The sequence below is a fragment of the Pan paniscus genome, chromosome 7 (genome assembly GCF_029289425.2).
Source record: "Pan paniscus chromosome 7, NHGRI_mPanPan1-v2.0_pri, whole genome shotgun sequence".
NCBI classification, from domain to species: domain Eukaryota; kingdom Metazoa; phylum Chordata; class Mammalia; order Primates; family Hominidae; genus Pan; species Pan paniscus.
This window is the reverse complement of record NC_073256.2, coordinates 135,989,512-136,015,748: the sequence shown is the minus strand read 5'-3', so window position 1 is coordinate 136,015,748 and position 26,237 is coordinate 135,989,512. Positions and strand designations below refer to the sequence as shown.

The following is a 26,237-nucleotide window of genomic DNA, read 5'->3' as shown; positions in this document are numbered from 1 at the left end:
AACTTGAATGTTCCTTTAGTCTGAATGTTACTATGCATAGAGAGAGTAAGCAAACAAAATTGCCTGTTAATATTATCTTGCCCCACCCTCCCTGAGAAGAGAAATGCTCATGTTCATTAAGTCAAACCAGAACCTCTCATGGCTTTTACATATTTCTGTGGTTTGATAGATACTTCTGTTTCTGCCTGGAATATTCTTTTTTGTTTTTATTTCCAGAACAGAACCTTCAAGAGAATTTTAAGTTTATCTTTTTCTTCCCTGAAGCCTGTGGCTGACCTTTGTAACCTTCTACCTTCCCTAACAATACTAATCACCTGTTTCTGTTAGTGGAGCTGTGTGTACAAGTATATGCAGATGTATGTACAAATGATCTAGATATTTGACTTTTGAAGAAATCAATATCATTAAAATAATATTAATAACAGTAAAGGAAGTAATAATTACAGCAGTGGTTACCGTTTGCTGAGCACTTTCTATGTACCACTTTCTATGTATTGACTAAACACTTTAAATATGCTTTAATTATTCTAAAATCTTATAAACAAGTTATGATTATTCTAATCTTATAGGTAAAACAACACTAACCTAAAGGGAAATAACTTGACCAAGGCCATACAGCTAGTCAGTGGGGACAGCCAGATTTGACTCCAAAGCCCATGATTTACCTACTAAACAATAATTAAAATGCAGAGGAAAAAAAAAATCTTATTCCCCAGAGTAACATGGGAACTATGTGGTATCAGTCTGAATTTCATTTCATTTCCCATTTGCCATTTTTTTTCTCTATTTGCTTTTCTTTTTTTTGCCATCTCGGCTCACCACAACCTCTGCCTCCCGGGTTCAAGTGATTCTCCTGCCTCAGCCTCCCAAGTAGCTAACCACCACGCCCGGCTAATTTTGTATTTTTAGTAGAGACAGGGTTTCTCCATGTTGGTCAGGCTGGTCTCGAACTCCCGACCTCAGGTGATCCACCCACCTTGGCCTCCCAAAGTGCTGTGATTATAGGCATGAGGCACTGCACCCAGCCTTCTATTTGCCATTTTTATGTTGGCCTTAAACATGTTGCTTAGCATCTCTTAGTCTTCCCCTTTTTTAAATAGGTATCACCACCTTCATGTTAGAGGATGAAAAGTCCTTTGAATATGTTAATTCTATACTTTTTCCTTCTTCCCTCCCAAAATACCCAACTGTCATATGTAAAGACTTCCTAAAGGATTAGGGTCACCTTTTTTTTCATTAGCTTGGTTTCACAGAGAATGCAGTCAGCTTGTCAGTGGAAACTATGTTATAAGGTGGAGATATTTGCTTTTATTTCTTATTTTTAACCTCATTTCCCAATTTGCTCCCAGGTTTTTTTATGTATTTGAAAAGCTGTTCTTTTTTCCTTCTTGTCTTCCTACTGAATTATACTTTCGTTTGTTTTTTCCAGGTAGGTTGCACTTTTTATGTCTATACTGTATTTATCCTTTAAAAGTGCATGGTACTATTTTGTTTATTTAACTGTTATTAAAATTGTTAGTATGTAATATTTGTCTACTGTGATGTAGGAGGGCAATGGGTAAAAGTGGAGGATTTATGTTCATTGAACACATGGTAGGTGTCAAGAATTTTATATGTGTTATTTCTCTTTATCAACACAATAATAATGTGAGTGTAAAAAATAGGGTAATATTAGTATTGCCATTTTACAGAAAAGAGATGATATAACTTGCCCATGCTTGAAAATATATTGTAAGAAAATGGTAGAGCTTGGATTTCAATTAATGTGTGTTGGCCGAGAATAGAGTTAGGAATGAAAACATGTAAGTCAAAAGTCATTTATAAACGCTTTTGAAAAATAAAATATATCTAGTGCTTGTATTTAATTCTGTTTTGTTATATTTTTGAGATTAATTTATATACCATAAAAGTACATATTTTAAGTGTTAAGTTCGATGAGTTTTGATGCTTGTATCATGTAACCAAAAGCAAGGTGGAGAACATTTCTGTTCTCCAAGTGCCCTGTACCCTTTCCAATTATCCTTTGTTTCCTCCATTTTGCTCTTGAGCCTATCCACCTGAGCTTTTTATTTTGTTTATTATATATTTCAGTTATAACATTTCCATTTGGTTATTCTTCATGTCTTCTATTTCTCTGCAGAGACTTTAGTTCTTGGAAAAGCTTATTTTTTCCATTTGTGTCAAGTGTAATTGCTTAGTGAAGCATTTTTAGTATAGTTGCTTTAAAATTTTTCTCAGATAGTTCTGATGTCTCTGTCATCTGGATGTTGGTGTCTATGGATTGTCTTTTGTCTTTCAGTTTGGTATCTTCCTGGTTATGAGTGATTTTCTATTGAAACCTGGATTTTACATGTTGTGTTATGAGACTCTAGATTTTATTTAAACCTTTTATTTCAGCTAGCTTTTTAAAATGCCAGTCTGGCCAGGGAAAAGAGGAGATACCACTTACTTACTGCCAGGTAGAGTTATAAATCCAGGTTCCCCGCTCAATCTCAGTTGATACCTGAAAGGTAGGACTTCTTCCTTATGGCTGGGTAATAGTGAAAGTCCTGTCTACCAGACTTCCTCTGACACAATCGCAGGAAGGAAGGCTCACCTCTGATAAACTGGTAGAGGTGAAAATCCAGCCTTGCCATATCATCTCAGCTGACATTTTGGAGATGAGGAGGTACCCTCTTTACCAATTGACAGAGATGAAAACCTGGACTCCCTATTTGGCCTTCTATGGCATTCTCCTGGGAGTATTGGGGTACCTAAGTGCAGCCTGGTGAGGGTGTGAGTCTAGGGTTTACAATCAGCCTTTACTGATGTGGTGGTTGGGTCACATTTCTTTTCTGTAATGTTTGAGTAAAGCAGTTATTATCTACATGTTTCCTACCTTGCTAGGCTGTCTCTTTCCTGGTCCTTTGGTTACAGAGAGCAAGCTCTTGTTGTATATTATTTTTTTTCTGTGCCCATAGCTGTTCCCAAGTTGCAGGCTTCTTAGTTCTAAGTCTGGGATATACGAGGCAAAAGGAAGCTGAAAGAACTCACCACCAGATTATTCAAGGTCCTTCGAGGTCTTTAGATGGTCTCCCTTCTCTTTACCATTCAGTTGTCTTACGTTTGTCTCATATATAATGTCCATCATTTTTAACTTTACTAAGTGGGATGAATGGAGAAAAGTATGTCTATTTCTTCTTCCCTGAAGGATGCAAGAGGAACTACTTTATTTAAAAAAATAAAGAGTAGATGATATGTAGTAATGGAAAGTAATATTTCATAAAAACGTGGTTCGATTCATATACATAAAGATGATTGGTCATGGATTCACAATGTGAAATCTCTTTCTGTAGTATCATAGTTAAATATTTTTAAAGTCACCAGTGTAGACCACTTATCAATCTCTCAAAGTGATACCTGAATCCCTTGTCTAAAGCATCATAGAACCTCTGCATGTGTCTGCCCTTGTATTCTCCTCGTGAATGAGAAGAGTTAATATTCATGCCTTGGACATCTTCTAAAGTCTGTCCCCACTTTACTGATTCTGCAACACCTAAGTTAAGCATTATTTTAATTTCCATTGTTTTAGGTTGTCTAGATGTCAAGTGTAGGACAAGTGAATATTTGATGTGGTGATTAAACTTAAGTAGTCTTTGGAAAACTAGATTCCATTATAGCGAACTGTTTTTACAAAGATGAAATTGTTTCTGTAGACAAGTAAACCAGAGTGAGTGAGCATCGTGGGGCCCAGAGAAGACCATGTCCTTACACTGCTGCATGTGGTTTGAACGTCTGGCTGTGCTGAACAGTCATGTAGGTCCAGCTTGGGCAGCCACATCATCATTGTCAGGCTACTGTGGGCAGATTTGTGAGGACAATAGCATGAGTTTTGTGGGTTCAGTCTTTCAGTTTCCATTTAGTTTCTTCCCCTGTCTTTCTCATTGATATAATAACTTCCTTTTTTCCAGTCTCTTCTTGCATGGAATAGGGGAGCCATCTATTATTGGCCACTTAGACTTGCTGGGGGTGGACATGTTCAGCTTTTAATGCTGCTGAATTACCCTTCTGAACATTTATATTTTACCCCTGTTTTTGATAGTGGGAAAAAGACCTCTATAGAAATTTTAAGCTTCAGCAAGTATATGTAATATCACATTTAGCTGACCAAGGAGAAATTTGGAAATCATATTCTGTCTCCTCATTGCCTGACCCAAGTGATAAAATTCAGCATAATTTAGCTCATTTAAATTACCTGGGAGTGGGGAAGTACAGAATAAGTCAGAGGCTAGTCCTGCAAAGACCCATAAGTTCTTCCTTGATGTTGCTAGAGTAAAGGAGGCTGGGGTTATCAGGTCCCAGTGCCCTTCAGGTTATGGTTATACTCTACCCTAGAACAAGGGCCAGCAAACTTTTTCTGCAAAGAGCCAGCCAGTAAATATTTCAGTCTTTGCAGGCCACGTGGTCTGTGTCACAGTTACTCACTGCTGCCATTGTAGCACAAAAGCAGACATGAACACTATATAGATAAATGAGCATGCCTCATTTATTATTTTCCAGTAAAACTTTATGGACATTGAACTTTGAATTTCATGTAATTCCCATGTGTCATAAAATGTTTTTTTCCAATCACTTTAAAATGTAAAAACTCTTTTGGGGTCACAAACCACATGAAAACAAACAGCAGGATGGATTTGGTCAATGGGCCATAGTTTGCTGACCCCTGTCCTAGAAGATATCTGCTGGGCAGTATCCTTTGCCCAAGGAGATGTTGTGCTCCCTTTCTATTAGCTAAACCAAGCCTGTGTTCCTGAGACATACTTTCTGGTACAGTTGTTGTATTTTTATGTCAACACATTAATGACCAGATACACAGGAACACATTCCCATCCCCATTCATTGATGCAAAAGTTTTCATGAATGATCTGGGCACTTTTCTGGGTACCTTAGGACCCCAGCTAAGCAAGAAAGTTTCATCCTCAGGTCTTCAGAGTGTCATCTGGATTACTTCTGATGTCAGTGTTTACTGATAACAACATGTATTCCTAAGGTATATTCCTAAGGTATATCTATTATTCATACTATACTTATTCAGCTTTCTAAGTCATAATAGGAGCTGTGAAACCCAGACCAGAACATTTTGCTAGGATTTCTGCTTTCTCTTTTAAAAAGAAGAGCTAAACAATCCTATGTTATTGGTTAAAATGGAAACGTGTCATTTTGCAGGGGTTCATCTGAAAGTTGTAGAAGACACGACTAACCATGGCTTAATAAGCAGAGAATTACTTTTCTCACAGACTCTCAAGTCCAGAGGAGAATAATGAAGAACAAAGTTCGAGTAGCCCAATGATGTCAGAGCCAATGTGACTATTATTCTCTTGACTTTTTTTCATCTTTGTAGCCCTATGGTCGCAGAATGTTCTGTAGCAGTTCTAGATATCACATATGCCTTTAAGGCAGAGACAAAGGGGAAGAGTGATGTTAAGATCTTTCCTCTTTTGTCAGTTCCAGAACTGTTTGTTTCCTATCAAACTTCTGCTTATGTGCCCTAGGGAGGAATCTGTCATCAACCTCACTTGTAGCTGCAAGGGAAGCTGTGAAATTTGCTATTTGGCTTTGTAGCCATACTTCAGTAGGTGGCAAAAATGAGAGTGTTGAGAATGTGTAGCCCATCAGAAGTGTCTGCTACAAAGAGTTACAGACTTTTTGTGATGTTCACATTACTTCTGGAGGGTAGTCTCTGCTGAATTCGAATCCAGAATACAATAAATGAAGCACCTATAATAATTAATATAATGAATTAAACATATTGGAGAGTGTTATGTGTATATTATATTAGGGAAGTGTTAAAGAAGGACCATCTCCTTCAGGAACTTTAGCTAGAAGCAAGACATAAACATGAAATTTGAAATAACCTATCTCAATTCTAATAACTAATGGTGGGGATTGGAGTATATTTGTTTTTAAGGTCACTGATTCATTTAGCAACATTTATTGAGGGTTGAGTATGTACAACTGTTTAGGCTTTGCAGGTGCAAAGATGAATAAGATAGTCTCTGCTTTGCAGATGGCAGTCAAATAAATCAGTAGTTTCAGGATAGCTTTATGGTTTTGTGATTTAACATTTTTGGTGAATTACACAATTAGATTGGAAGCAACTTTTATTTGCTTTTTTGAAAAATATATGTTACGCATCAGTACCGAATGGCAGTGAGTAGGATTCAATCAGTATCTTTCCATCATATCTATGCTCAGTCTATAAACAATGATTGAGCACCTACTGTAAGGTAGTTATGTGGCTACACACTACATTGGTAAAGCTCAACAAGAAGTAGTCACTTCTTCTGGGGGCTCCTAGTCATAGATTTAGCAGACCTGTCAATAAATATTTGCAACGCATGGTACATACACACACATACAGATCATATAAGAAAAAGAGGTGGGCTGGGCATTGTAGCTGATGCTTGTGTTCCCAGGAATTTGGGAGGTCGAGGTGGGCAGGTTGCTTGAGCCCAGGAGTCTAAGACCAGCCTGGGCAACATGGCAGAACCCTGCCTCTACAGATAATACAAAAATTAGCTGGGTGTGGTGGTGCACACCTGTAGTCCCAGCTACTTGGGTGGCTGAGGTGGAAGGAACACTTGAGCCTGTGAGGTTGAGATTGCAGTGAGCCATGATCACACCACTGCACTCTCCAGCCTGGGCAACAGAGCAAAACACTGTCTCAAAAAAGAAAAAAAAAAAAAAGAAGGAAAGAAAGAAAAAGAGGGGAAGTGTCTTTATTGCTTAAGAGGATATACTGGGTGCAAGACTTGTTAAAGCTTTACAGTAGAAAAAAGAGAAAATTAATATTTCCTGAAGCCGTTATCTATGCAAATAAGGGAAAGGAAGAGCATATGATGTAAAAGGTCAGTTCTGTCAAGGTAGAGAAGCACAACACATTTCAGGGCACTGCTAGCAGTTTCTATGTGGGGGTTCCTTGGTTGGGGAGCCAGCTCATTCTGAGGGGCAACTGGGAGTGTTTTCACAGTGTCTCTATTCAAGGCAAAACTCAGAATAGAGGAACATTAAAATTTAATAAGTCTCCATCCCTTGTTTCATGACAGAGAGTGGTGTGGGTGGAGATTGGAAGAACTGGAAGTTGGGTGGCTTCCTGGAGACTAAGATGCACTTGTTCTTGGGAATGACAGCAGATGCCAATGCACCCCTCAACTCTTCTAGCATCACTGTGAGCAGAGAAAACAAGGCCTGGCACTTCATTCCAGATAGCCTGTTACTGTCACCTAAATCACATGAGAATGGCATCCCTCAGCCACTAAGCCTTGGAGAGCCCAGGCTCATTTCCAGCAATCAGCAATCCAAGCCCTGCTTCTGCTGATTAGGACAAGACCTGTTTTGGAGAACATTTCCTTTCCAGGAAAATTCTGAAGTAACCTCATACTTTTGAGCTATAATTTTTACCATTTTATTAAAAAATAAAATAACATTCTAGATGAAAATCATGATGATATTATTCATAAATAAACTCTCAAAACTTTGAATAAAAATATCTTTGGAACCTCTCTTTCCATTTATGGAGGTATTAGGGAAGTTGAAATGAGAGGGAGTAGGGTTTTTAAGTTTTTATTTTTTTATTGTGACAAAATATACATTAAATTCATCATTTTAATCATCTTTAATTATATGGTTCAGTGGCATTAGGCACATTCACATTATTGTATAACCATCATCACCATCCATCTCCAGAGAGTTTTCATCATCCCAAAGTGAAACACTATACCCATAACTTACCAATAACTTCCGATTTTCTCTCCCACAGCCCGTGTGTAGCCATTGGTCTATTTTCTTTCTCTGTAGATTTGACTAACTCATATAGGTGAATCGTCCAATAGTTGTCCATTTTTGTCTGGCATATTTCACTTTAGCATAATGTCTTCAAGGTTCATGCATGTTGTAGCATGGATGAGAATGCCATTCCTTTTATAGGCGCAAAATATTTCATTATATGTATCACATTGTGTTTATCCATTCATGCATCCACAGGCATTTGGTTTATGCCTGTTTGACTGTTATGAATAATGCTGCTATGTACATGAGCATACAAATATCTTGAGTTCCTGCTTTCAGTTTGTGTGTGTGTGTGTGTGTGTGTGTGTGTGTGTATCTATACCTACAAGTTGAATTGTTGGATCAAATGACAATTCTGTGTTTAATTTTTTGAGGAACCACCATACAGTTTTCCACAGGGGATGTATCACTTGACATTCCCACCAGCAATGCACCTGGTTTTCAATTTTCTGGGGAAGTAGGTTTTTACACATGAAAAAAACATGGTGCCTTCAAAAGGGCATTTCAAAACAATGCTAAAATATGTGCATTTGCAGTGAAACTTTTCTCTCTTAAATTTTTTTAAGAGCAATGTTTGTGAAATTCATTTTGGTTTTTAACTCTTCATTTTGAAGAATTCAATATTAATGACATTCAAATTAAGTAAAAGTGACAGCAGCAGCACTTCCCATAAAGACCACAAGCTGCCTGCGGTGTCAGTTCAATGACTAGGAATCCGTCAGGCACAGGAGTGGTGGTGAAGATTAGGGAAACAAGAAGAGGGTCTCGAAGCCGACCAGTGAGCTGCCAAGCCCATTAAATTAAGTAAATAACTTTAGGGAAAACAAGAAAGGTCAGTGATGAACACAAAAAAGAGAAATCAAAAGGGGACACCTTTGACACAAGCAAAGAGATGGAGGTCATGCATTGTAAGAAGCCATTGGAGAGTTGTTTGATTTGTAAATATTAGGGACATGAAATTTCAGGGAAAACAAAGCAAAGTCTATCAAAAATGGTTTTAAATAAATAATTATAAGTACAAAAACCTAAATCAACTACTGGGGAGTTTGCAGTGGAGGAAGGAACAGCTATGGAGGATTAAAATATTTGTGTGAAAAATAAGCCTACGTGTGTGGAAAATCAAAAAACTGTATTCTGCCTCCTGTTTATAGATACCTTACATTTTGAATGCCAAGTATTTACTAGCAGAGAAAATCTTTCTTCTGATTTAAGGCATGATTGCGTAAAGGAAGGGAATTGCTGGTTCATTCTGCAGCTGAACAAGTGTTTCCTTAATGTCTCTTATGTGCCAGGTCCTGGACTCAGGAATGGAAGTCATGGAGATGAAAAACAGATGGTACCTGCCCTCCAGGAGCTTACAGTTGTGCTGGGCAAGGCAGACAGATCAATTACATGGACATTCTTAGTACTGTGAGGAAAATGAAGCACCAGGGGACTATGCATGAGGGAGCATAGGGAATGGTTTCTTGCTGTGGTAGCCAGAGACTCCTAAAAGGCTTTCTGAAGAAGAGGTCTGAGCTGACATGAGGTGAATAGGACTTAGCCTCCCAAAGAGCAGGAGATAGGATTAGGTTGGAGTAGGACCAGCATTTCTAGGTGGTGGGACCACCGTGATCAGAGGTGAAGGAAGTATAAGAGTCAAATTTGGTGGGGAGGTGATAGGGGAAGAGAATAGGAGGTCTACCAGCAGTTCAGTGGTATTCCTAGGTCATGAATTTCAAGGTAGGAAGCAGCAGAGGATAAAGCTAGACAGAAAGATCAAAGCTACACATTTTTCTTTTCTTCATTAATGTCTGAATCCATCCCATGCCAATCCCCCATCTCCCTACACAAGCACACCTTTTAAAAATAATCACAACTTTGATGTATTTAATTGAATATTCATTGTAAGTAGGCTAGTCTTTGGAGATGGAGAAGCTGATTGATAATAACAGTAATTAGCTTCAAGCTCTCAGAGGCTTTGGCTACTAAGTTCTCTTTCCAGCACTGCCTAAAGTGGGCATTGTTGTTGGTTCCCCAGCATCCATTCTGCTACAGCCCTGTTGAGTAGCAGCAGTGTGGTTTGGGGAATTGACCTGAGCTGGTCAGTTGGTTTAAGGGTAATCCTATTTCCACTGCCAGCATGTTAGTTCAGTAATAGGCATGTAATTCACTCCTGGCCAATGAGAAAAGAGAATAAAATTTGAAGGAGGTTTGGGAGAAAAAGCCATAGTCAACCAAGCCCTTTCTGCTTCAAGATGAAAACTAAAGCTTGTAGTCTAGACGCTACAAAGGGACCCAGGTTCAGGATAAAGTCGGTGCTATGGATAATAGAATGGAGAAAGAAAAAAAAAAGCACAGTGCTTGATGAAACTACCGAGATGCAAATCAGCTAATTCTGAACTTGTGCCATCACTGGACTTCTTGTTCTGTCAGCTAATAATTTTCCATACCATTTAATCTAGTTTGGATTTTTCCATGTGTAATATGAAATCGTGTATACTAAATGGGCCATGATTTTTGTGACTTTTCTGTACACACCAGTATAGTATGCCCTTTTGTGAACCTAACCCCTTTGAGCCTCATTTTCCTTATCTGTGAAATGAACATAGTTATGTCTCAGAGTTTTTCATGAAGATCATTTGAGATTCAGAACAAAGCCCAAAAGGGAGGTATGAACTAATACATGTTAAGTGCCCAGAGTGTACCACTAAATAGGAAGCTTAGAGACTAGGAGAAGAGAAATTCATAAATAATGTCCACATAAAGTGGTAGAAATAAGATCACGTGCATTTGGACCTTTGTGCAATCAGTTTGTTTTTTTAAAGAAATATCATTGAATATTTGAGCAGTATGTTAGGTGTAGAGCTGTTGGATTTGCTGATAGATGAAAGGAAAGTGATGGATCATAGAGTGATGTTAAGGATGTCTCATCAGTTTCTGTGTAACTTGCGAAGACTGGAACAGGCAAATTGTTTCTGCTGCAGTTTTACTTGTCTGACATTCATAAGAAAGGTCTGTCTAGGCTGCAGTTAATATTTGGGAGTCACCAGAATGTTGATTGGGAACATAGGAATAGATGATATCTATTAAGGAGGGAGTGGACAGTGGGAGGAAAACACCTCACTTCTTTTGGGAAGCCTGCCTCATCCCTCAGGTCTAAAGTACTCATCAGAATCCTGGCAAAGATGAGGCAAAGAGGAAACTGTGGCCTAAATGGAGTGCCGAATAGAGAGTTGGACTTTTTGAGTCACGGAAGCTGGCTGGAGGGGAAGAATGCTGAGAAAGGGGAAAGCCTAAAGATGTTGGGTAAAAGATTATTGATGAAGTGGAGACCTGGGGAAGATGGGGGTATTAAGTATCTGGCCTTAACTCCTCTGTGAATAAAGGAAAGGGGATGAGGATAGGAGTTTACCTGAATTTGAAGAGTTGGGGTAACAGGGAAATGAAATAATTTACTACCAGAGAAGTCAAAACACACATACCTGCCATCTGCACACAGACATACATGGTGGTTTATGTAGTGGAATGCATGGATCTTACAACATTCATTGCTATTTATTTGATAATACAGGGCACATAGGGGGGCTCAGTAAGTGTTTGTTAGATGAACAAATATCCCCAGAAAATCAGCTTTAGGTTTTATTTGTGGAATATCTATATTACAGGGCAAGGAGAGAGTAAGATGCAAAAAACTGGAAGCCACTGGGCTTGATGCCCTTGAGCCCTCCACTCTGGCTTTTTTTTCTTTGCCATGTAGAAGTGATAGTTCTGTTTGAAAATCACCAGTCCTTTTGTTTACCTCCTTTATTACATTGTGAGTTCTTTGAAGGTAACATCTGTCATATGTAAATCCATGTTTCCAGGATCTAACCCAGGGATGGCACATAGTAAGTGCTTAAGAAATATTGCTTGAATGAATGCAAGAGAGTGGACTTGAGTGGATGCCTAAATAATAAAGAAGGTCCAGAAGAAAAGAGGGTGAGCACTTTTCAGATGGAGGTAGAGATATAAACTAAACTGCAGGGTTGAAATAATTGCATGATTGCGTGTGTGGAAAGCAGTAACAACGTTGCCTGATTTGGTATTCTCATCTGTAACATTTGGATTTGTAATTTGCTGAAAGTCAAACAACTTGGAATTGAGGGCTTCTGGATTTGTACCTAAACCTTGCTGATTTCCAAGCTCAAGGTTTCCCACTATACCGTGCTCCCTCCTCACCATATTATTTATCATAGTAATCACACCACCTCTCGACTCATAGATGCGTCGTTTTTTTCCTACTTAGGCTTGATGAATATTTTCTGTCATGGACACCTTCTTTATGTGGTTTGTTTTCTGAGTTCTATTTGTTGCTTTTTCCTAGCTCTCCACTGTGGTTTGAATCCACGGGGTATTGATCACCCTGCCCATGCTGAAGGTATTAAACTGCAAATTGAAGGTGAAGGTGTGGAATCTCAATCCATTAAAAACAAAAATTTCCAGAAGGTGCCTGACCAGAAAGGAACTCCCAAGCGACTGCAGGCAGAAGCTGAGACGGCTAAGGTGCGTAATATTCCAGTTAATTACGGAGATTTGAAAGCTGCAGCCTTTATATGTTGTAGTCCAGCCACAGAGAAGAGCTGATAGTGCTTTCACTAATTACCATTGTATGTGTGGTCGAATGAGCACTGTATCTTGCGGATAAATAATTATAAATGAAAATATTAACTGTATTCCCTTTGGAATAAAATTGAAACACGTTTGTGGCCAGTCTCATAGCGTGAGGCTCTGAGGTTATAGAGAAGAATGCCCTGGACTTGAAGCTAAAAGATTCACCTGCCAGGCTCAGACTTACCACTCTATGGTGTTGGGCAAGTCATGTGACTTTCTGAGTTGCAGATTCTTCATCTACACAAGGGAATCATAAAATGACTTCTCTCATCAGGTTGAGCAGATCAAACGATTGTATGCTTGTGGAAGCATTTTATAAAAGCCCCAGTACTGCATGAGTATGAGAGGCTTGTGCTTACAGGTATTGTTAATTAGTAATAGCTGATATTTTATTAAATATGCATGTATCTCCCAGGTACTGTTTGAAGGACTCTTGATCTGTTGACTTATTGTGTCCCTGTAACAATCTTGTGAGGTAGACAATAGTAAATAGAACCCTAAGTAATGAAAGAGAAAATTATTTTATTCTGCTGTAGGATGCTTAGTTCTTTTCAGTCTTAAACCTAAACATAGGTAACAGAGAACTGACAAAATAGGCATTGGTGAAGAAGTACAGAAACTTGGATTCTGTGGGGTAGGTAATTTTTTAGTAAGGACAGCCTCTTCTAAAAGCTCCCTACAATGGAACTGGCACTATCTGGGTATTTGTCTGAAATCAGTGCAGATGTTCATGTTGGGGGCACAGTGTTGTTGAAGATACTCATATTAGTTTTCCTCTTGGACATTGAGGAAATTAACCTTCATATAGTTTTGTTTCTCCCTTTGTGTATTCCCTGCAAGACAATTTCCTTTCAAATGTTGGTTGAGCAAATGAATGTATGCATGCCTTGGAAAACAAATGTTGTAAGCACCCAAGAAAAATATTAAGGAAAAAGGTCACCTTACTGTTGTACAATAACCACCTCCCTTCTCCTCCAAGTAATGTCTTCCAAAATCACACGTGAATTTTTTGCTTTATGTACAGTTTGGAATAATTACTGTTATTGCTTCTCTTCTTTAGTGTGGATAATTAAAAATTATTGACATTAAGTATGTGTGTGTGGTAGGGAATGGGGAATGATTACCAAGAAATATATTGCAGGCATTTTACGCTAGACATTTTAGCTAAGAGAAATGGCAACTCATAGGATATTTATTGGCTGATGATCAATGAAGTTGGGTTTGTGAGCAGCATTGGAAATGAGTGAACCCTGTTAAGAAAGCTAAACCTGATCAATACATGGGCATCTTGAAAGAGCCAGAAAAAAACGCCTTAAGGGTCCTCTTTAGGAAGATAAACAGACTTTCTATGAGTGAGATATTTTCTAAAGGATGCCTAAAATATTAAAAATTAGAGAGAAAAGAAAAGTTAACTACTGATATTTGTCTGCTTTAAATTCAACTTTAAACATTTCTAGTGTGTATCTCTTATATTTGTAAAGAGAATATACAAAATTTGACTCAAATCTGATATGATTTTATTTCTGATTATCTTGAATATGTGAATTGTGAATCCTGAAATTTTGTGTCTTTGCCTCTGAAGCATTTTATAGTTCCTTTGCTGAAAACATACTTCAATGAGTGTGGATGTGTATAATGTGCCTTTCTTCTGGAACAAACTAATATTGGAAACCAGATTCATTTGAGTTTATGCAAATCATCTACAATGAACACCCATCCCCAACAAATGAGGTTGAAAGGAGATTCTGGGTTTTTCACACTGCCATCATATTTAGGGGTGAACAGACTAGAGGCTTTAGTAAAGCTTAGACAAAGAATTTGTCCAGTTGTTTAAATGGAGGACGAGGGAACAACAGTGGCTGCTGGGGGAACAGAGTTAAAATTACTACAGTGTGATTACTGTGGATGCCAGCAGCATGACTGACCCTGAAGCTTTTGTACCTTAGACAACATGAACTTGTTTTGTGCAGGTACAAACACATTTACATTTTCCCTTCCATTGCATTTAGAGGGCTAGTAGAGTTGTAAGCCATCTTCTCTTTTCTTGGGTGTATAATTGAATCTCTGGTAAATTGGCCTACTTTAAACCTACCTTAAAAAACCTGTGGCTAGAAATGCATACCTCTAAAGCCATTCAGTAATGTAAATTGGTACAGCTTTTCTGGATGACAAGCTTGATAATAGTTATCAAAATTTTAAATGTGTGCAATTAGGGGGCCAATAATTCCCTCTGTAGGAACTTACCTAAGGAAATAATCATCCATATGTGCAAAGATGGCTACAGGAGAACACATTGAAAATAGCCCAAATGTTCATTCACAGGACACTGGCTAAAGAAACTGTGTATTAATGCAATGGGATATAATTTTTCCTTTATGAGGATGCAGAAGACCTGTATGTATTTATGTGGGAAAATGTATGTGATAATATTTTAAAGTAGAAAGGGAACGAGAAGGGCAGGTTATGACATAGTAGATATTGTATGTTTCCATTTATGTAAAAATGTCTGTCTCTGTATAAGAGCATCACTGAGTCTAGGAGGGTTTTCCACAATTTGAGCAGCAGATTCTATCTGAAGTTAAAATTATGGAGAAAACTTTTACTTTCTGTACTGCTTTGCTTGAATTTTAAATAAGATATGTATTCTTTTAAGTGTATTTATTTTAAAGCCCTTTTCAGATTATCCCATTAACTTTAGTAGCTCAACCATGACTTTTTCTGTTTGTTGGGTTAGTATTATGCTTTTAGGGTGCTGAATTTCCTCACATGGCTTCTAATTCTTGCTGGTGGTTTATTTGTCAGAGAAGTGAGTTATCGTGGGGTCTTTTGGCCACGTGTGCCTTGAATTGTAGAGCCTTCTGGTAAGGTGCTTTTGTATCTGCCTTCACCTGAACTCTGGGATGCGAGAGCTCTGACCAGGTATTACACTAATGTTTCGATTTGACATTCTCTCTGTTTGCTTCTGACTGATTATGCAAATCAAGTTCCTTCATATGCAGACTTCTCACTGGGAACCTGGTTCCAGCTCCTTAGTGTGCCTTTGGGCCCTGCCACTTTGAGCCCTGCCATATTGGTCTTTGAAACCAATCCCTCAGCACACCACCTGTTCCAGAGGAGCTTAATGAGCTTATCTTTAACAGGCAATGCTAGAGTCTGTGTGTATATGTGGATTGGGGGAGGATTGTAGCATGTGCTTAATCTACCCTGTTGACACTGAAATTTGTATTGCTTTCATAATTTTAAAATGTGTGTGTGTATCTGTATTCATTTTGGGCAGAATAATACTCTATCTTAGAAAGTGACATTTTGGGACCCTTAGCCCCAATTCCTCAAAAGACTCAGAACCCTTATTCCAGAAGAAAAAGGTTGTCTGGCCACAAGTTGCCTCCAGCTCTTACAGACCAAAGAGAAACCAGTAGAGTACCCAGATCACCTGTAAGTCTTATTGGGAAGCATACAGTCTAGATGGAAATAAAAAAATGAATCCAGTTGAAATGTGGATCCACAAAAAATACTTACCAACATAAGTCCTAAATTCTTGTGAGTACTTGGAAACTCAGAGACAATATGCATGCCATGCCACGCCACAGCTATAGTTACCAGTTTAAGAGTAAAAAACTATGTTTACATAGCTTTATAGGAGGGTACAAGCAAGAAATACAGTGGCAAAGCATTTTCATTGCATTGGGAGGTCCAGAAGTTATCCACGTACACAGCTTCTTTTGACCCATTACCCACACAGCTGCCAAGTTGAGAGTCCAGATGAGGATGAGTCTCTTTGATACAAAGAAGGCACAGCCTCTTTTTTTCACCATTCATTTATACCCTTCTAGTCATGTAGACTCAAGACGAAGCCACAGCTCCTAAAGACCAGGAGTGGTTCCACATAGCAGTTTCCAAAAAACCAGCCCTATGGGAGACTGAAGTCCTTCTCAGACAGGCCAGCCCTGAGATTCCTTAACCCTTTACTCACAGAGCAGTCAGAACAAGACTTGCGAGGAAGGGTACTCTAGCACAGGAAGAACTTGACCTGTGCTGCGAAGTATGGATAAATTCCAATATGTAGCCCTAAGAATGGAGGGTGCCTTTAGCCATGAAGTCTAAGCACTTTGAGCCAAGGTATGGCAGCAGAAATGCCCAGGTGTGTTCAACATCAGTCTCTTCAAGTAAGAGTTTGTGTGGCAGAAATCGAGTCTGGAACAATAGGCTGGGGCCAAACTGTGTGATGGAATTTGAATGCTGGAGTGAGTAGCATGGATTTACTTTTCACCTCCATTGTTCAATACAATAGCCACTAGCACATGTGGGTATTCAGATTTATTTAAATTGAATAAAATGCAAAAATGTATTTCTTTGGTCATGCCAGCCACATTTCAAGTGTTCATTATCCCATGTTTCCAGGAGCTGCTGTTTTGGACAGTGTGGACATAGAACATGATCATTATGGCAGAAAGTCCTATTAGACAGTGCTGCTCTAATCTGTGGGAAACCATTGAAGTTCTCTGGATATAGGAATAAGATGAAAAATGGAATTGTGTTGATATTCTGTCTGATCCTCATCCTTGGACCTGAGTGGACAAGCACTTCAGTCATTTAAAAAAAATGTCAAAATACTCAGGAGTTTCTTTTGAAATTGATGTTCCCAAATGCTCTGATGGTTGGAATTTGAGTTTCTATGGCAATTCTGGCTGTGGAATAAGATCAGCCCATCAGTATCCTATCTGTTTCCTATCTTGGAATTCTAGAATGTGTCCTCACAAGTGGCCTAAACATGACATTGGGAATTCTTGACTTCTAGACTTGATTTTCTAGGTGTTTATGAGGAAACTTCACCTTGCTGTGTTTTTATGCCTGTCAAATAAGGGTTTCATAAGGTTGATAATCCTTTGTTTTTTCCTGCCACAATGCTAATTCCTGGAGTCAGAGCTTTGAGCGTTCCTTATATTTGCATGCCTCCCCTATACCTTTCCTTTATAAAAATGTATCCCCATTTTACAGCTGAGAAACCCAAGGATGTAAAATGACTCACTAAAACTTAGTTTCTGGCTAATAATCTGGAGGAAGATGTAACTCTCTATGTCTAATGGCTCTAAATTCAAGGTTTTTTATGCTCCTAACATGAAATATACAAATGATCTATTTATTTGAAAAGAAAATATGGTCTGTTACACTGAGAATCTGGCCAACTAGGCAAAAGAAGAGGTTAAAATGCTGCATATATTAATTACTCCTCAGGGAGAAAACAGCAAATCTTGATTGCTGTATTATATAAGGGAGAAGCAATGCCAACATCTAAAACAGTGAATAATTGCTTGCAGTTGGCTTTGGGATGCATTATGTGAATCTTTGGCAGCAGATAGCCTTTTCTCATTAGGCTAATATTAGATTTAGTTTGTATTTCTTTGGCACAGAGTTAAAGGAGCTGGCCTGGAACTTGGTGCTGGAGGCAGGAGGAGGAGAAAGCTGGGTGCTTTGGATAAGCCACAGGCAGATAAATGAGAGTTGACTGCAGGGCAACTTGTGGACTTTTGTAACAGTAAGCAGGAACCATTAATCTGGGATTAAAACAGAGCAAAAAGAACTTAGACTTAGGTTAAAAGATGAAGGGTTGACTGTACTTAACCTTGATCAAATTACATTGCTTAGCTGCCTTTGAGAAGGTCTGTTGCAATTTAGGGATAGAATGATCTAATTCTTGGCTATCTGTATTTGTTGGCTCAAGGAGCAAAAATGTCTCCAAACAAAGCTGCCAACCCAATATAATGTCACCCATGATAGGAAAGGACACAATGCATGTGAAACATAATGAGGATGTACTTCTTAAGAATTCTCATAAGGGTCAGAACAGGAGACAAGCAAATATGACTTCATGCTATGTGAGTTCCAGGACCCCAGTACGTGTATATTGAGTTCTTGGACAGGGCTCAAACGAAACTACAGTAAACTTATATCCGAAGAGGTAAGCTTTTATTACTAACATATTAAGCTCTGAAAAGTATGACAATTAATATGATATATTTAAGCCATAGGTTCATTGTATAATCAAGAAAGAAGAAAACCTAGAGAGCATTTGACCATCTAATTTATTTTACAAGTTAGGGAGATGAGACTCAGATGATACTGAATGACTTCACAAAGATCTTGAGGCTAGCAGTGACACAGTCTACCTAAAACACAGTTTATCTAACACATGAACAGTGCTTTTCACTCTTTTATGCTGACAGATCTATAGGAAATAACAAGTGCTTGGAGCCACTTAGTTAATAGTATTTGTCTAGTGGACGAAGAGTACAGGATATGCCATTTGACAATGTAAAAGGAGGGCGGTGTTCAGGCGAGTGTATCAGAGCCCACTAAATTCATTTGAGTTTATCCACCCAAACTACTAAATTACTAAAGTGATTCTCTTTGGAGATTATTGGTACTTGCCATCGCTTCTGCCTATAATGTTCTCCCCTTGATCATTGTTCAGCTAGTTCCTTGTCATTTAGGTCCTAGCTCAAATGTGCTTCTCCAAGAGGTCTTTCCTGACCACCCTAACTAAATGAATCCCTAGTCACATTCTCTGACATCACTTGGTTTGATGTTCTGCATATAACTTTTTCTGGTCTGAAATCATCTTGTTTGTTTTCTGTCTCTCCACAGAATTTAAATCATTTGAGAGCAATGATCTAGTCTGTCTTGTTCACTGCTGCAATATCAATGCCTGCTACTGTGTCCAGCACATAATAAAAAGATGAAATTTTTGATGAATGAATAAGTCCGTTCATATAATACAGAAGTCCCTTGCCTCTGGGTTTACGTCTCTTGCCTCATAGTTATTTCGTTATCTTTAGCTCCTCCACAAGTGAGCAGAGGATGTCTTACTGAGTTCTATAATGGTTGAATGGTTGATGATATCAAGGGAATGCTTTTCTGGATTGGTACAAGTGGCATATTAGCCACACAATGGACAAGGGATACTTCCAAAGCCATTCCATTACCCTTCACCCTTCAAAAGTTCACTCTAGGTTGTCACTGAGACCAAGAAAATTCCTGATTACAGTCTGTGGCAGTCATTCTAAACTTCACTTAGATTCATTGTGAAAGACAGTATGGTGATTCCTCAAAGACCAAAAAACAAATACCATTTGACCCACTGTGTTAGTCTGTTCTCACATTGCTATAAGAAAATACCCAAGACTGGGTAGTTTATAAAGAAAAGAGGTTTAGGCTGGGCGCAGTGGCTTATGCCTGTAATCCCAGCACTTTGGGAGGCCGAGATGGGTAGATCACTTGAGGTCAGGAGTTCGAGACCAGCATGGCCAACATGGTGAAACCCCGTCTCTACTAAAAATACAAAAAATTAGCCTGGCATGGTGGCAGGTGACTGTAGTCCCAGCTACTCAGGAAGCTGAGGCAGGAGAATCGCTTGAACCCAGGAGGCGGAGGTTACAGTGAGCCAGGAACGCACCATTGCACTCCAGACTGGGCAACAATAGTGAAACTCCACCTCAAAAAGAAAAGAAAAGAGGCTTAATTGACTGACATTTCTGCTTGGCTGCAACCATGGCGAAGGTACCTCTTCACAGGGCAGCAGGAGAGAGAATGAATGCCAGAAGGGGAAATGCCAGCTGCTTATAAAACCATCAGATCTTGTGAGAACTGACTCACTATCACGAGAAGAGCATGGGGGAAGCAGCCCCCATGATTCAATTACCTCCCACCAGGTTCCTCCCACAACACGTGGGGATTATGGGGATTACAATTCAAGATGAGATTTTGGGTGGGGAAACAGCCAAACCATATCACCTGGTGTATTAGTCCCTTTTCATGCTGCGATAAAGACATACCTGAGACTGCAAAATTTACAAAAGAAAGAGGTTTAATTGTGAGACTTCCCTAGCCACATGGAAGTGAAAGTCCAATCATGGTGGAAGGCAAAGAGGAGCAAGGCATGTCTTACATGTTTGGCAGCAGGCAAAGAGAGAGAGCTTGTACAGGGGAACTCCTTTTTTTAAATACCATCAGGTCTTGTGAGACTTATTCTCTGTCATGAGAACAGCATGGGAAAGATTTGCCCCCATGATTCAGTTACCTCCCAACAGCACATGGGAATTGAAGATGAGATTTGGGTGAGGACACAGCCAAACCATATCATCCTGCCCCTGGCCCCTCCCAAATCTCATGTCCTCACATTTCAAAACCAATCATGCCTTCCCAACAGTTCCACATAGTCTTAACTCATTCTAGCATTAACTCAAAAGTCCACAGTCCGAAGTCTCATTACAGACAAGGCAAGTCTCTTCCACCTATGGAGTCTGTAAAATCAAAAGCAGGTTAGTTACTTCCTACAGGGGGACAGGCATTGGGTAAATACAGCCATTCCAAATGGGAGAAATTGGCCAAAACAAAGAAGCTACAGGCCCCAAGCAAGTCCGAAATCCAGCAGGGCAGTCAAATCTTAAAGTTCCAAATGATCTCCTTTGACTCCGTGTCTCACATCCAGGTCATGCTGATGCAAGAGGTGGGTTCCCATGGTCTTGGGCAGCTCCACCCCTGTGGGTTTGCACGTACAGCCTCCCTCCTGGCTGCTTTCATGGACTGGCATTGAGTGCCTGTGGCTTTTCCAGGCCCATGGCGCAAGCTATCAGTGGATCTACCATTCTGGGATCTTGAGGATGGTAGCAGAACTTCTCATAGTTCTGCTAGGCAGTACTCCAGTAGGGACTCTGTGCTGGGGCTCTGACCCCACATTTCCCTTCCTCACTGTCCTAGCAGAGGTTCTCCATGAGGACCCTGCCCCTACAGCAAACTTCTGCCTGAACATCCAGGCATTTCCATACATCCTCTGGAATCTAGGTTCTCAGACCCCAATTCTTGACTCCTGTGTACTGGCAGGCTCTAAACCAAATGGAAGCTGCCATGGCTTGAGGCTTTCACCCTCTGAAGCAACGGCCCAAGCTCTGTGTTGGCTCCTTTCAGCTATGGCTAGAGCAGCTGGGCACCAAGTCACTAAGCTGCACACAGCATGGGCACCCTGGGCCCGGCCCACAAAACCACTTTTTATACAGCCTACTCCAGGCCTGTGATGGGAGGGGCTGCTGTGAAGCTCTCTGACATGCCCTGGAGGCATTTTCCTTGGAGATGAAAATTTCCTTCCTCGTTAGTTATGCAAATTTCTGCAAATTTCTGCAGCCAGCTTGAATTTCTCCCCAGAAAATGGGATTTTCATTTCTATCGCATTGTCAAGCTGCAAATTTTTTGATGGCCTTATTGATCACTGTCAGCATTTTTGTCAAAGCTGTTCAACAAGTCTCTAGGGAGTTCCAAACTTTCCCACATTTTCCTGCCTTCTTCTGAGCCCTCCAACCTGTTCCAGCCTCTGCCTGTTACCCAGTTCTAAAGTCACTTCTACATTTCTGGGTATCTTTTCAGTAGCGCCCCACTCCTAGTACCAATTTATTGTATTAGTCCACTCCTAGTACCAATTTATTGTATTTATACAATACAGTTTATTGTATTATTGTATGCTGCTGATTAAGACATACCCGAGACTGTGCAATTTATAAAAGAAAGAGGCTTAATGGGACTTAACACTTCCACATGGCTGGAAGTGGAAGCCTCACAATAATGGCGGAAGGTAAGGAGGAACAAGTCATGTCTTACATGAATGGCAGCAGGCAAAGAGAGCTTGTGCAGGGGAACTCCTCTTTTTGAAACCAACAGATCTCGTGAGACTTATTCACTGTCACAAGAACAGCATGGGAAAGACTTGCCTGCATGATTCAATTACCTCCCACTGGGTCCCTCCCACAATATGTGGGAATTCAGGATGAGATTTGGGTGGGGACACAGCCAAACCATATGACCTGGAATCTCATAACTGGGTATAATATACCCAGAGGAATATAAATCATTCTATTATAAAGATACACGTATGTTCATTGCAGCACTATTCACGATAGCAAGGGGAATTAAACTAAATTCCCATCAATGGTAGACTGGATAAAGGAAATGTGGTATATATCCCCATGGAATACTATGCAGCCATATAAAAGAATGAGATCATGTCATTTGCAGGGACAAGGATGGAGCTGGAGGCCAATATCCTTAGTAAATTAACACAGGAACAGAAAACCAAATACAACATGTTCTCACTTATAAGTGGGAGCTAAATCATGAGAACACATGGACATATAGAAGGGAACAACACATACGGGACCCTGTGAGAGTATGGAGGATGGGAGGGGGTAGAGGATTGGGAAAGATATCTAATGGGTACTAAGCTTAATACCTGGGTGATAAAATAATCTGTACAATAAGCCCCCTGACACAAGTTTACCTATATAACAAACCTGTACGTGTACCCCTGAACTTAAAAGTTAAAGTCTCTGATTGCCTGAATAAGGCCCTATGACTTCTGCTACCCTCTAGCATTGGCCAAGATTTCAGATGGTGTGGCTCTTTCACCCTCCTCTGCAGCTCTATTCAGGGTCCCTGGTGTAAGCATCAGCTGGCTCCCGTGATTTCTGCCCCATCTCCCTGATCTGGCCCAAACTTGAAGGAAATGGAAAACAGCTTCTTCTCTTTCTCTTTAAGTGATTAGGAACTCCTCACTTAAACTGAAAAATTGGATCACCAGGTGCCAAGTAAAACCTGAAATATTATTTCCAAGGCTGTATGGATTAGAAATCGTTTTCAAATGTTGATTTCACACATACCCTTAGATATATGCTGTATTAGTCAGCCTCAGCTGCTGTAACAAATTACTGGAGACTTGGTAGCTTAAACAAGAGACATTTATTTCTCACAGTTTTGAAGGCTGGGAAATCCAAGATCAAGGTGCCAGCTGAGTCACTTCCAATGAGGATACTCTTTCTGTCTTGCAGAGACCACCTTTTCACTGTGTTCTCATATGGCAGAGAGAGTGAGCTAAGGTGTCTGTTTCTCCTCTGTGTGGATGCCATTCTCATCATGGGGCCCTCCACCCTCATTGACATCATCTAAACCCGTAATTACCTCTCAAAGGCCCTACTTTCAAACAACACCTTATTGGGGGTTAGGGCTTCAACCTATTAGTTTTAGGAGGCACAAACATTTTGTCTGACTTACACAGATTAAGTATCCTGTATCCAAAATGCCTGGGACCAGACATGTTTTGGATTTGGGATTTTTTTTAGATTTTGGAATATTTGCATATTCCAAGTTCAATATCTCATCCAAATGAGATATCTTGGAGATGGGATCCAAGTCTAAGCATGAAATTCATTTATGTTTCATATACATCCTATATATATAGCCTGAAGGCAATTTTATACAATATTTTAAATAATTTTGTGCATGAAACAAATTTTTGGCTGTGTTTTGACTGACCTATAATATGAGGTCAAGAGTAGAATTTTCTACTTATGGCATGATGTCATTGCTCAAAGTTTTGGGTTTTGGAGCATTTCGATTTTGGATTTTTAGATTAAGTTTGTTCAACCTGCACCAAATTTGCATTTTGGCCAAATGCCAAATGGCTGAGTGTTAAATCACTATTGGCTGAAGTTGAATATCACCATCATAAAACAAATATCTTAGTATACAAGAATAAATCTGAACTATTAATAAGAATACCTATTTACTACAACTTAATTAAAATTATACCAAGCAGAATTTTTTAAAATTGGCATTACAGAACAGTGGTAATAATTTCTCAGCTGTCAGCTCCTGTGGTTGTTCTATTGCATATTTATGATACTGAAAATATGCTTTTTCAACTGAGGTCAGTGAAGGAGCACAATACGCTTTTATCAAGCTCTGCCATTACTGTAGTAGTGTTAATGGTGATATTCCCCCCAAGTCAATAAGCTTTCCTCCTCTCCAATAATAACTGACTAAAGTCAATAACTCCTGGACTTGCCATCTTGCTGATGGTCATGACGCAGTTTCATTGAAACAGTCCCATAAATTAAAGCTTTGGATTGTACAAGGTGATTTTTTTAAATTCTCAAAATCAGGCTCAATTTTGTTTTTCTCACTTGAGGGTTTTCTTCTTAAGCAATGTTTTCACAATATTCATTATAAAACATGACCCTCAATTCAGCAACCAGAATGATCTGTTAATGTGTGAGTCAGATCATGTCCCTCTTCTGCTCAAAATCCTCTAATCACATCCTGTTTTTCTCAAATTAAAGCCAAAGTCCTTAATGCCCTACCAGATCCTGCATGATCTGTGCCTTGGCAAGTCCCTCCTGTCATCTGCTACTCGGCTTTTCTATGCTCATGCTGCTTCTAGTTCAAACCAGGTACCTTCCCACCTCCAAGCCTTTATACTGGCTGTTACCTCTGCCTTGAATCTTCTTTCCTTGGGATGCACAAGGTGCACCCCTTCATTTCCTTCAAATCTTTGCTCTAGTATCACCTCCCCAGTGAGGCTGAAATGGTCAGTTCTATTAAAATAGTGTCCTCTCTTCCAAGGCCCCTGATCCCTGATTCTGTCTTGTAATTTCTTTACCCCACTAACACACTCACCACTTTCTAAAACCATATATAATTTATGTTTATTATTATTTTAGGTCATCATCCACTAGAGTGTGAACTCTGTGAGGCAGGACCCCATGTTTAGTGACATGTCTTTGATACTAACAGCCATATCTAATACATGGAAGGACTCAACTGTTTGTTTGAATGAATTCTTATAATAATTAGGATACATTTAGTCTTCAACTGGCTGGTAGGCTATTAAGATATAAAACAAACTGGAAGGATTTTGCTGTTTAAATCACACCTACAATGTCTACATTTATTAGAAAGGGAATTTTCATAAAGCAACAGTAAAACCAAAGGACACTGCTATTTGTTACTGATAATGTTACAATAGATATGATCAAATGATAATTAATTGCACATAAGTTCAGGGTTGCCACAAATATAGTTGAAATGACATCTGGCTACTTGGCCTGCCAAAAACCAAGGCTGAAGCCAAATCTCAATAGCAGATTTTTGGCCAAATACCACAACTAGAGCTGAACTTCAGTGCCTCTTTGTCCCTTAGATAATTCCTCAGTTTAGGTAGTAAGTATTCACATGTCTAACTTGTGTATTGTGTAGCTTATCTATTTTGGGAGATGGGAAGAATCTGATAGCAGCCTTTTCTCAGTACTGAATAGATGAGGAAGGATTAACCCTACACATTGCCTGGGTGACAGCAACATCTTAGAGGTTGTTAGTTAACAGGCCAGAACTAGAACACATGGATGACAGGAAAACATCAAAGCTTGCGTTTTTTTATCAAGCAGAAGGTGTTTATAGAGGAAATGTGATTTCACTATTTTTGACTTATCTTCAAATACCATAGTAAAGAACATAGGCTCTGGGGTCTGATATCTGCTCTGCCACTTACCCAGGACCAATTTCTTACTCTCTCTGCTTTAGTGAGTGTCTTCATCTGTCCAGTAGGAATAATAATACTATCTACCTCATGAGAGAGATGTCATTAGGATCATTGCAGTTTATAAGTGAAGTGTTTAGAATAGCATTTGACATACAGTAAGCACTATATGAGATTTTTACTATTGTTATTTTTGCTATCATCTTTATCCTCAGGAAATGTTTTGGCAAGGTGGTTTGGAAAAAACATGTATATATTTTTAGCCCAGGATTCAAATTGGCTGCCTGTAACCACATTGAATCCACCACCAAGTTTTGTTTGTTCATCCAAACTGAAAGTTTATTTTTTAACAGTGGAGAAACCCAGACATTTTTCTTTTAAAAGCTCCAGATTTCTCACTTCTCTTGAAAAATTAAAAGAT

General features: G+C 39.3%; 1 protein-coding gene across 9 annotated transcripts in view; it reads left to right on the top strand.

The window, feature by feature from the left end:
- The window catches only part of SAMD12 (sterile alpha motif domain containing 12), a 489,284-nt gene that overhangs the window by 29,068 nt on the left and 433,979 nt on the right, over positions 1-26,237 (top strand). For all 9 annotated transcript variants that reach the window (XR_003028690.5, XR_004673049.3, XR_004673048.3 and 6 more), the window contains exon 2: positions 12,173-12,351. Coding sequence is in view for 6 of the 9 variants with exons in the window: in XM_034966524.3 (XP_034822415.2) it covers positions 12,173-12,351 (179 nt within the window). In the remaining 3 variants the exon portion in view is untranslated. The remainder of the gene's footprint in view (positions 1-12,172; positions 12,352-26,237) is intronic.